At 31.5% G+C, this 11656-nt stretch overlaps 1 protein-coding gene across 1 annotated transcript; it reads left to right on the top strand.

The window, feature by feature from the left end:
* Positions 1 to 318: 318 nt before the first annotated feature.
* Positions 319 to 4701, top strand: LOC145324804 (uncharacterized). The gene is made up of 7 exons (XM_080167449.1): positions 319 to 760; positions 1680 to 1789; positions 2130 to 2197; positions 2807 to 2892; positions 3449 to 3514; positions 3910 to 4067; positions 4546 to 4701. The coding sequence occupies exons 1-7, from the start codon at positions 400 to 402 to the stop codon at positions 4585 to 4587; spliced, it is 891 nt and encodes a 296-aa protein (XP_080023575.1). The 5' UTR covers positions 319 to 399; the 3' UTR covers positions 4588 to 4701.
* The last annotated feature ends 6955 nt before the right edge of the window (positions 4702 to 11656 follow it).

Genomic DNA, 11656 nt, shown 5'->3' with positions numbered 1-11656 from the left:
TTTTGCGTATTTTCACAGTAGCTTTTCCTCAACTTCTAGCCTCTGCGGGGAGCTCTAACCCTGCGTGAAAATCACCTAACCTAACCTAACATAACCTATCAAAAGCTACTTGCAAAATACGACAAAACGCCCTTTAAGAGGCGTTGTCAGAAAAGGGACTATACCCAGATAGTTTTTCAATTTCAGGGAAGATTTCTATTAAATTTTTTAATGATTTATATCTATCTTGACTGCTCTTTTCTAAGTAATCTTGTTTAATATTCTTTAACCTCAAAAAAATTAATTTTAATTCCTTAAATTGTAAACAAAATTTGTGATAAGAAATAAATTTGTTTATATAAAGTAAAGGTCAACCCTATATTATTCGGCATTCATCCGGTAGCAGTAACACATTCAATAATGAAATTATTATCCTTCATTTTGCTTGGCTCTCTAGCCATTGCCACAGTATCATCAGCGGGATTAAGACTGTCAAATAATGATATTGAGAAATCAATTGAGAATCTCCCTTCACATCATGAAAAATACAAGAAACATTTTATGAAAGTAGACACAGAAGTTGAAGAAGATGAGACAGAAGCTCCTACTGATTATCCTACTGAAACACCTACTGATGCTCCTACAACCATTGCTCCTACCGCTGCTCCTACAACTGCTGCTCCTACAGATGCTCCTACAACTGCTGCTCCTACAGATGCTCCTACAACTGCTGCTCCTACAACTGCTGCTCCAACAACAGCACCCCGTCCTCCTTGTCCAGGTATGTATTTTACCAAGAATTAAGTTAAGTTGCTGGTTTTGAATATTTGGTTTCAAGTTTGGTGGTGGCAAATATTAAAGTACTGGGAGTTTTAAACATTCTACGGTTTGAGAACTCGAGCTCACTCATAGACATGTATTTCCTATATAGATCTGACATGGATCATGAAGCAATTTGGCAGGTCATTTTGTATATGTTGAAAATTTGAAGATTCTGTGTAGTACATTTGTCTTAAATATAGGTAATAAATAGCTGATGTTTACTATCTTTAACTTAATGTGGCAGCCAGGCTGGGTCTTTGCTGTAAATTGTTATCTAATATTACCATTTCATAACCTGACCACTATTGTTTTTTAGTATCATTTATGTTTGTTATATATATATATATTTTCATGGTATTATCTTTCTTTGCAATTTTTTTATACTTAGGGTTCGTTGATTTTAAAAAAGAAAAGGCTGCTGTCCCTGTTTCCTAAATGTTTGTATTTCTATAGCAAAATCTTGCTAATTGTTGGACTGATTTGGTTCCATAGAGATTTTTTCCTCCCTCTATCTGTCACTATTTTTCTGTCTCTAATATTAGCATGAATGATTGTGTCCCTGCTTCCCGTCGGGGAAGTGTTTAGTTCGAGTTTGGCCAACACTGCGTCATACTAGAGCCATTTAAAATTGTACCTACTGCTGCTGTGTCTAGCACATTACAATAAGGAGAGTAGGAGGAATGCCGTTCACTATCAAAGGGTTGGTTGTCTGTTTGGATGTTACTGAACCTGATATCCCCTTGGGCGTTAGATTATCACACTCCATTACAAGCAGATGATGCACTGACTTCTCTAGATGATTAATTGAAATTTAATGAGAATCCAGCCCCTCATTGTACATTGTACACATATCTAATTTTACTTAATATTTTTGTTAGATGACTGGATTGAGCACTGGAACCATGATCTGGACACCTTCACCTGTTTCAAGTTCCTGGGAGCTGCTTCACATGAACATAAAGTTGAGACATGGTTCCAAGCACAACAGGTAATAAATAATTAAGGTTTTTAAGAAATCCTGAATAGGCAAAATTGATAAAATGTAATAATCAAGAAGGAAATTTTGGGTAAATTTTACTTTTTATGCAAATTGACAAAACTGTAGTTTTATACAGAGATAAGTCAAAAGATGATAATTTAATGCACATTGATCATCAACAAAATTACCCCTCTGATTATATAACAGTACCATAAGTTAAGGGGTAATATAAAGAAAAACATGTTTTTGGGTTCTTGTATAATTTACAGTCCCCTTGAGTTTTTACTTGTTTAAGAATTATTTAATTTGAATTTCTTTTGACCTTAATTTTCAATGTTTTATTATATAGGCTTGTGAAGGACTGGTGGTAGAGGGATTTGAAGGCACTCCATTCTTGGCTGAACCTTATGTTAACAGGTATTATCTCAATAGTCCTATTCCTTATGAAACAAGGATGACAACATCCATAAGTAACGAAGCTAAAAATTTTAATTGGATATCGGGAAAAAATTTAATATAGAGCAGTAACAATAATCATTAAACTTGATGAAATCCTTTAAAATCACGCAACCTTTAAATGATGAAAATTTAAAATCTAGAAAACGATCTAGTACCGCAATTAATAGATTAGACAAATCTTAATTAAACTTGATTTAAATATGTAGAATATAAGCATAATTGAATCAGTGATAATTTCAGCCGTCAATCCTGAATAGGAATAGAGAAAATCACAAAAACATAAAAATCTAAAAAATCGATCTTGCACCCCAATTAATAAACAAATCTTAAGTAAACTTGGTGAAAATATTTTTTTAAAATAAATTAATCTCTAAACGTTTCAGCCTTCTATCTTGGATAGGAATTGAGAAAATCACAAAAACTTGAAAATCTATGAATCGATCTAGCACCCCAAGTAACAGACAGATGGACAAAACAATGTATAGATTAGATGGGCATATGTATGTCATAGAAATCATCACTAAAATATCACACAACAATTGCAATAATCAACACAACCTAATTTAGTATTCACGAGTTCCTGATTGACATTGCTGAATTTGAGGCGGAGTTCACCAAAGTAAACACCTGGTACCTTGGACTTTCTGATTTGGGTAGGCATCTTAATTATCCTGATTGAGAAAAAAATCACCGATTCATAGAAATTTGAGTTAAAGCAGATAATTTTGAGGGGTAAGGGACTAAACACTAACCTCCCTCACGCACAAAAATTAAACTCTTTCTTACATTGTTCAGATTGTCAGGGAAAAGGAAGGATAAATAGATGTTCATTGACCTATCACTGTATTAAAAGTTCCTCTCCCCTTCCACCTAACAATACATTTACTGTCTTGACAAGGAAACAGGCTTTGATTGAAATCTCTTAATGATTTATGCAGTGAGATATTTTAATATTTATTTCTGGTGTATGTAAATAATTAGTGCATGAAATGATGCTTGCATGTGTGTTAAGGGGTCATACGCTCTAACTGTAAAATTAGCTTCCCACCCATCAAAAAGTTTCTTATATTCAACAATAAATGTTTAAACTTTATGGATCCGGTATTGTTTGTTATTGTGGTAATAGGTTAGGTTGCGTCAAGCATAAGTCGTCACATGGCCTATCGGGGCTTGGTTCCGACATAACATGTTTACCTAAATTGTGTTTAGGTCATGAGGGTAATTGGAAGTGGATGAACGAGGAAATCTCTGTTACAGATTCCCAGTGGCTGCCAGGTAAACTTATCTTATATGCCCCTAAAGGTCTCTATGCCACATGAATGAAGAGGGGTCGACCCTCCATTTTTAATTTTCAAAATAAAAGGCTTTATTTTTTCTCTGGTGAATTTCTGGGAGGGTGATAGTACCATATACCCAATAGTTATAAACCTTTAATGGACATATGCAATAACCTATTAGGTTCAGCAGTTAGCATGATTCTTCACTACACGACAGACAGACATCATGTTACCTATACATGCATATTTATTAGGGTGGCTCGATTTTTGATATTTTTATCTGAGACCAAAGCAGGAACTTGCACATGATTTTTATAATACACCTCTTGATTATTTAAAACTTTTCTTAAGTCTAAAAACCGTTGGAAACATAAATTGTAATTGTATGTATAGGATCCCCTGACGACAGCGCTGCCAACACCCGTGACTGTGGTATCATGATGATGAGCGGTGCCAGCCACGAAGGATTCATCTTTGGTTGGACAGATGTCGAGTGTGATAAACATATTGGCGAGGCTGTGCCCATCTGCCAGCTGTATCCTCTAGTCCAGGTATGGATTCGTCAATAGCCTCAATGTCAATTTAAAATTTAAAATTTGAGTAGGTCCTGTCGTCTATGCTATCTGTCCGTTCATAAATCTTATCGTTATGCAGTTTAGAATTACTCTATAACGATTTTAAACATAGCATGAATTTTTTTTAACAGTTGGTGGGTGATTTAGAAAGCATAGCAACTGTATATAATCGTCACTAGAAATTCCGTTCATCCATTAAAAACATCGCTGACTTTTAAAAACTTTTTTGACAACAATTTTTTGTATGACATAATTATAATATTTATCTGATTTTTGGAACATAGATTCCTAGGACAACAAGGTACAAGTTTCATCAGGTCTTTAATCAAATCCTAAAATAGTAAAACTTGTGTTCGTTTGTCCAACCATCTGATTTTATAGCTTCGCTATTATGGATGTAGTCATCCTTGTTAATATAACTATGGGTAAAATTAACAAGAAATATTTGTTCTAGGCCCCAACTCAAGCTCCAACAACACCTGAGCCAAGTTTTTAGACATGGAAAAACATTATCAATTAATATTAAACAAAATTTTTCGAATGATTAGCACTTGTTCATATCTTTTTATAAAAAATCTATCATAAACATTCAATAAAATTTAACATATTATAGCATTTTATCAATATTTAGAATCTGACCTTCCAAACCTTATATAAAAGTAATAGGATCCCTTTATGTCTGTCTGTTTGTACCGAAGGATGTCGCTAACCGCTTAACCATTATGATTCCTGTACAGTAAAGCTTTTCATAGGTTCTGGGAAGGTTTGTAAGTATTTTGTGGGAGTGTACCATCCCACCAAGAGCAATAGATCCTAGAAAAAAATGACGCCTAAAAATATTTTTTTTCTTTTCAAAAATAAAATTAAAAAATGAGGGTAACTTCCCTCCCAAGAAGTAAAGTATTTTCATGTGCGTATTTTTGAGGCCTATACCTAACTTTATAACTTTGGTGCATAATGAAGGGATTATTGTTAAGAAGTTTCAGCCGTGTATCTTTTATAGGAGCCGAGGAAATTTCTTATAAAAAGTAAAAGTGTTTCCCCCAAAAGTTTCAGACATACATACGCGACGGACATACGAACAATGACATTTCAAATTATAGAGTAGCTTCGCTATAGATAAGAAAGAATTTTGATACGTCTACGAACAATTTACTACTAAGCCTAAGGATTTAAGTAAATATTGAATTCCGATACATGGAAACTCAAAGTTCTCATATGTGTAACACAAAATTTTAATTTCTTAAATTCTTTGTGAGTAAACAAGAAATTTTCCAGTATGGCTTTGAAACCGATTTATATCCGGTGGATCGAAACCGGTGCATAGCCAATCTGTAAAATAATGTATAGCACCGAATTACAGACAATTTGCCACAAATGTTGAAATAAAAATCATAAAATTGATACCAGTTTTGTTAAAATGGGCTTTCGGCCTGTGGGGCCTACTAAACTGTCTTTATTATGATTATTATTTTATTTAAATATCCATGTAAAACTCTCTGTAATACTTTTTTTTCCCGCTGTTGTGCTAAAAAATAGAAATTAACAAGGCCTATAACATCAATAAAAGCGAAGCCCTGAAACGGCAGGACAAACACTTGTAGAGTGTCAGAACTGAATAATCAGAATGTGAATGTATAAAAGTCGAAACAAAAGTGTATTTAAATAAACTGCTTCAATAGAGAATAATGTTTAAAGACATACTATATAATTTTAGGACTTAACATTGTACCTTGTTGTAATAGGAATCAGTATTTCAATAATCAGAAGAATGGGATAATTACATCACAGAAACTGTTGTCAAAAAGGTTAAAAATCAACAAATAAAAATTAACGTACGGTTATTCTGGCAACGATTATAGAGTTGCTACGCTTTCTAAATCATACCTAACTGTTTTAGGAATCGCCATGCTAAGTTTGAAAGCAAGAGGACCTATTCTAATTATCGAATAGCTTCACTTTTACAAATAATATTTTAATCGTTGCATTATTCTAAATCCAAAAGTTAAGAAATATATTTTATGAATTAATAAAATAATTCCCATATTTTTAGCTCCGAGATATAATCTAAAACTATAAAGTAATAAGTTGTAAAACGTTAAAAATGGTACATACTGCTTATATGTCAGGTGCGCGGCATCATTATTAAGAGAAGGGTGAATGCAATGGGCCACGAACAGACTCATTATCATATACAGTTAGGACTTGTGGACAAAGCTTGTGGAATTGAAGGGTTGATTGTCTGTTAAGGTTTACTTAACTTAATAACCCGGGTGTTAAGGGAGAGGCTAAAGAAAACAAATATCACGAAAAAATGAGAGTTATTTATCGCATCGTATTATAGACAGCTTTCCACAGAAAATAAAAGATTAAAGCCACATTTGTTAGACCCGAGGGGCCGAAGGCTTTACGATGTTTTACATGGTTTTTAAGCTTGATCAGGACCGGTTGTAATCCAGCGGATATTGATCGGTTTCGAAGCGCCATACTGGGAAATTATTTTCTTTATAATAAAACAAACAAAATGGGGAAGGATTTCATCCTTATGGGGAGATATATTCTAATTCTATTTCAATTTTGGACCTTGACATCTTAAAGTTGAATAAAATTAAAAGAGTTGAGTTGCAAAACTAACAAGGAAAACAACCTTCCATATAGGCTAGGCTCAGCAAATTATGCAGAAGGACTGAATAATTTACATCCTTGTATAAAAGTAACAGGATCTCTGTCTGTCTGTCTGTACCAAAAGATCACATTAAACACTTTACCGATTTGGTTCTCCTTTACAGTGTAGAATCTTATTGTTATATGAATCCTCTTGGATGTTTGAAATTAATAGATAAATAATAGATTTTTAAAAGCGAAGCTTTTCTATAATTAGGGTCGGCCCGTCCGTCCGTACGTCCGTCTGTCCGTCCGTCCGTCCGTCACAGAAAGTTAGCTCTATTCGTTAATTTAAACAGGTTAGAATTGTCCTATCAATTCCAAACTTTGCATGATTCATATAGTAGTTAGGTACAATTTAGAAAGCGTAGCAACTCTATAAACAATTCCAGAATGTCCGTGCGTCCATTTTAAACATGTCGATTTTTAACTTTTTTGACAACAAATTTTTGTATGTTAAAATTATCCGATTCTTCTGATTTTTTGAAAACTGATTTCTATTACAACAAGGTACAATGTTATAAGCGAAGCATCTCTATAAACAAGTCCCAAAAATGTAAGTATGTCCTTAAACAGTATCATCTATTTATGCAGTTTCGCAACAAATTTTCTTAAAATATTGTTTGTACTGATGAATTAATATTCTGCTAATTCAGTTCTGACAATCTACAAGTGTTAATGTTCGTTTGCCCTTCCATTTCAGAGCTTCGCTTTTATGGATGTTGTCATCCTTGTTATAATATACAGACAGACAGACACCCCCTAAAGTTAGAACAGATTTGCCTTTGGAAATTACACTCTTTTTACATCTAATTTGTATTTCTAGTAAAAGTTGAATATAAAAATGCAATTAAGAAAATTGAATAATGTTTCATGCAACGAAAGAAAATATTACATGTCAAAACTTTATCTTTTAAGTATGATTAATTTATTCAAAATTTATTAAATCTTTTTTATTTTTATTATACTTTTATTACTTTATTTCTAGGATGTTTGTTTTATACTAAAAATAGCTAATATTGTTTATTTATCGCATTGTATTATAGACAGCTAAAAAAACTAGTATTACTTTTATGATTTTTACTTTAATATTCGTGGAAAATTGTATGTAATACGATGCAATGCATAATTTTTTTTACATATGGCTGAGAACCAGTTATAATCAAAAGGGTATAAATCGGTTTCTCGTATTCATTCGAATCCGGTGGATAGGAACCGGTTCTCATCCATACGAAAAAACTATGTCTAGCATCGTATTATATCCAGTTTTCTACGAATATAGAAATGTACAATCATAAGATTAAAACCAGTTTTTTTAGCCGGTGCCTCCGGCACCTCGGGGCTAAAAAAACTAGTTTTAATCTTATAATTGTACATTCTATATCCGCGAAAAGCCGTTTATAATACGATACGAGAAATAACTACTCAAAGACAATTTTATAGAGGAGTGGGGGGGGGGAGGACTCTTATGACCCCACATCACCCCTGCTATCTTGGATATTTTTTTCATATTACTATACACTGCGAATTTTAAAAGAAAAAAAGTTGACCCTTAAAGGGCGAATATAGGTTCGATATGATATGAGCTTATATCAAAGGTGCCATTGCATAGTTTTAGAATATCTATGTTAAATTTAAAAATTCAAAAAAATCCTTAAGTAGATTTTACAATTTTCGTGTTTTCTTCAACATATGATAAATGAGATGGCCTACAAAATTGTTTATTTTAGCCCTTTACAAGACTTTTTTTGACTAGTTCTCTTAAGTTTAATTGATTATTTCATTGGCATGCATCTTAAATGATAATTAAAATGTTTATTTTATTTAATTATATAGTATTTTATTCAAATTTTAAATAGCGTCAAAAATTTTGCTTTATAGTGCATCATAAAGATAAATATTAAGTTTTTAAATTTATTTTCTCTACTAAGATTTTAGATTTATTCATGATGAATACAATTTATTTATATAAAAATATATAATATGTAAAATATATTTACCCTTTGTAGCCTGGGTAAAGACACAAACATGATGCAACTTTTAGCAAACAAAAATAATATTTTAATTTTGAAATATTTTTTTAAAATTAGTTTTCAGCCCTCCCTTTTTCAATGTACTTTTACAAAATTATGTTATGAAAAATTTATTTGATCAAAAGTAAAAGTTGCAGCACCCTTTTTTTCCCATTCCTTTCATCTTCATTATGACTATGATTGAACAAAAGCTTTATAATACAACCTTCCGACGCAGCCTTGTGTGATGCAGGGATGTTTGGATTTCTTAGGGAACCACACAAGTTACGCGAAATGGCGTAATTATATCAACGAATCAGTTCGGTTTTAGGCTAGAAACGGACTTATACAGTTAAATATGTCAATGTCTTTAAGTTATTTATAATCTATATAATTGCACGCTTGAAATAAGCCCATATCATATCAAACCTATATTCGCCCTTTAAAATTCCACCTTGAAGTGATACTTTTCTAATAGTTTATAGTCCACTAAGTCGTAAGCAGTAAAAATTAAAATCTATTAAGTCCCTTCTAACGAGATATTGGCAACTTTTTGCACACATTTTCGCAAACGGCAATTATTTCCTTTATTTGGAGTTTTGGTTAATAACATTTTCATAAAAGTTTTCAGTAATAATCATTTAAGATCCATTGTTGAGAAGAAATGACTGAAAAAGTGTGTTTCCATGCAAAATAAGCTTAAAATCTAATGATTTTAAAAATTAGTGATTTAATAGTAAAAAAAAAATATTTTTAACTTTTTGATAGCCTGAATATGTTTAATTTAGTTTTTTTTATATAATCTATTCTTTAAAAAGACAGGCATATTCTTTCAGATTTGAAAAAAATTAAAAATCGGAATTAATCAAAATTAATCTATAGCCTTTAAAAAATACTTTTGATATTTTTAACCTATATAATCAATGGAAAATAAAATATTTTTATAAAACAAACTTTTGGAAAAGGTTTAAGATAACTTCATAAAAGTAGCATTTAAGTAGGATATTTTTCTTGTCTTTTAAAAAAATGCAAATTAAACATAGTTAACGACTATTTGATTAGCAAGAATGGTAATAAAATATTTCAATAACTGCTTAAACCTTTTTGTGGCCATGTTATTTACTTAAACAGAAATTCTATTTTGTCAGAATTATAAAAATAATGAAGTATTTTCAAAAAAGCTTGCAAAATAAACGTAATTTTATCAAACTTCCTCACAGTTTATAGAGGGTATTGTTGTAAAATGTTAATTATCAAAATAAAATCTTCAATTTACAACGTTTAAAACACCTAAAAGTAAATTCTAAGCAAAATTAGATTTATTTCCTAGATTTAGAGTAGCTGCGCTACTTAAAAAAACATCTAGTATTAAAATCAATCAGCTGATCAAATTGCTATAGACATCATTTGTTGGGTTGTTATTAACTGAAACATTTATTTTCTTTTTAATTCTAAAACGATGCTTGCCATGCTAATAACGCTACGCCCCCAGCAATCATTATGGGCACTAGAATTTAATCCCCTCTATTTTTTAAGTTTTACAAAAAAAACAAGGACCACATCTGTTCAGCGGATAACGAGTTCCTTTGCTAGAGACAGATATACATACATCCCGTTATTTTCATATAAGGACTAGCGGCTACGTACCCTTAAATCCTCTAGGGACACTTGGGGATAGGAAGGGGAGGGAGGGGGGGGGGGGTGGAGAGTCGCAACTACACTTAAGATCATAGTTTTTCAAAAATTTTAGAGGGTTATTTTTTGTTAGGAGCAATTTTTATATTGTGGAGGTACCCTTTCCCAAAATAGTTATAAACATGGCCAGGACATATATAAAGCCCTAATGTAAAGAAAAACCATATCTGTCTAGCAGTTAGCGAGATCCTTTGAGACAAATAGATAAATAGACATCATGTTACTGTTATATAAGGATAAAAATCAAAGACGCCCAAGCTTTTTTGGGATTCAAATAAAAAAAAAAAGAGTTATGCGACAGGTTTGTGGGTAAAATGATGCACGGAGTATCAAAATGCAGTTTCACACTAACTTGAAACTTATATTGTGGGATCAGAACAAAAATTTTAGTATTATTTTTTTATGAACATTCTTCTTATTAATATTTTTGACAAACTGAATTTGTGATATATTTTTATTCATGAAAGTACCCCCTTGCAAAAATAATTTGCTGATATATTTTTAGATTTCTAATATAAAATATTAATAATTAATAAAAATATTAATAAAAAATAAAATAAAGGCAGCCGTTAGTAATATTTAAGTAAAAAAAGACCTAAAAACAAAGGTTGTTAAATAAAAGGATGAAGAAAGCGAAAATTTACTTTGACTCACTTATAGTCGGAAATTTATTATCAAACAGGGGACATACACAGAAATTTTAAGACCTCTAGCTCTAATAGTGGCTCAGATAATAGGGGAGGGGGCGTTGAACACCACCCCCTCACCCCCGACCGATAAAGATGCGGCAGGGGGCCCGACTGTTAAGGGTTAAGTAAATTATACAATATGACATTTAGTCAAATTTCAAACAAATATTTTTTCATTAATTCATTTATAAAAATCAATATTATGAATATGAACTCACAAAGAGACGTTGTATGTTATCATAATACATTTAGTCTGCTATGTAAAACAAAACAAATTTTTTTCTTCTTTCATTGCAGGGATGATTCTGGTACAAAAAAAAACAAAAAAAAATAAATTATTTTTAATTTAATTTGATATTACCGTACAATATTTTTTTATATACATAATTTAAGAAATATATTCATAACATATTCACCTGTCATAAAGACGACATATAAAATCAACATCCTGATAAGGATATTAAAGTTTATGTTAAAAATTTTCAAATTCATTTTATGCTTAAGA

This window comes from Acartia tonsa, chromosome 7, assembly GCF_053477335.1.
Source record: "Acartia tonsa isolate MP-2025a chromosome 7, ASM5347733v1, whole genome shotgun sequence".
NCBI classification, from domain to species: domain Eukaryota; kingdom Metazoa; phylum Arthropoda; class Copepoda; order Calanoida; family Acartiidae; genus Acartia; species Acartia tonsa.
Note: the sequence above shows the minus strand (reverse complement) of the source record. Positions and strands in the feature narration are given on the sequence as shown.

Excerpts from the sequence above, each read along its gene's own strand:
- LOC145324804 (XM_080167449.1), top strand. The coding sequence starts at position 400 with ATGAAATTATTATCCTTCATTTTGCTTGGCTCTCTAGCCATTGCCACA. Across the intron at positions 3,515-3,909 it reads AGATTCCCAGTGGCTGCCAG|GATCCCCTGACGACAGCGCT; the intron begins GTAAACTTATCT and ends TTGTATGTATAG. Across the intron at positions 4,068-4,545 it reads AGCTGTATCCTCTAGTCCAG|GCCCCAACTCAAGCTCCAAC; the intron begins GTATGGATTCGT and ends TATTTGTTCTAG.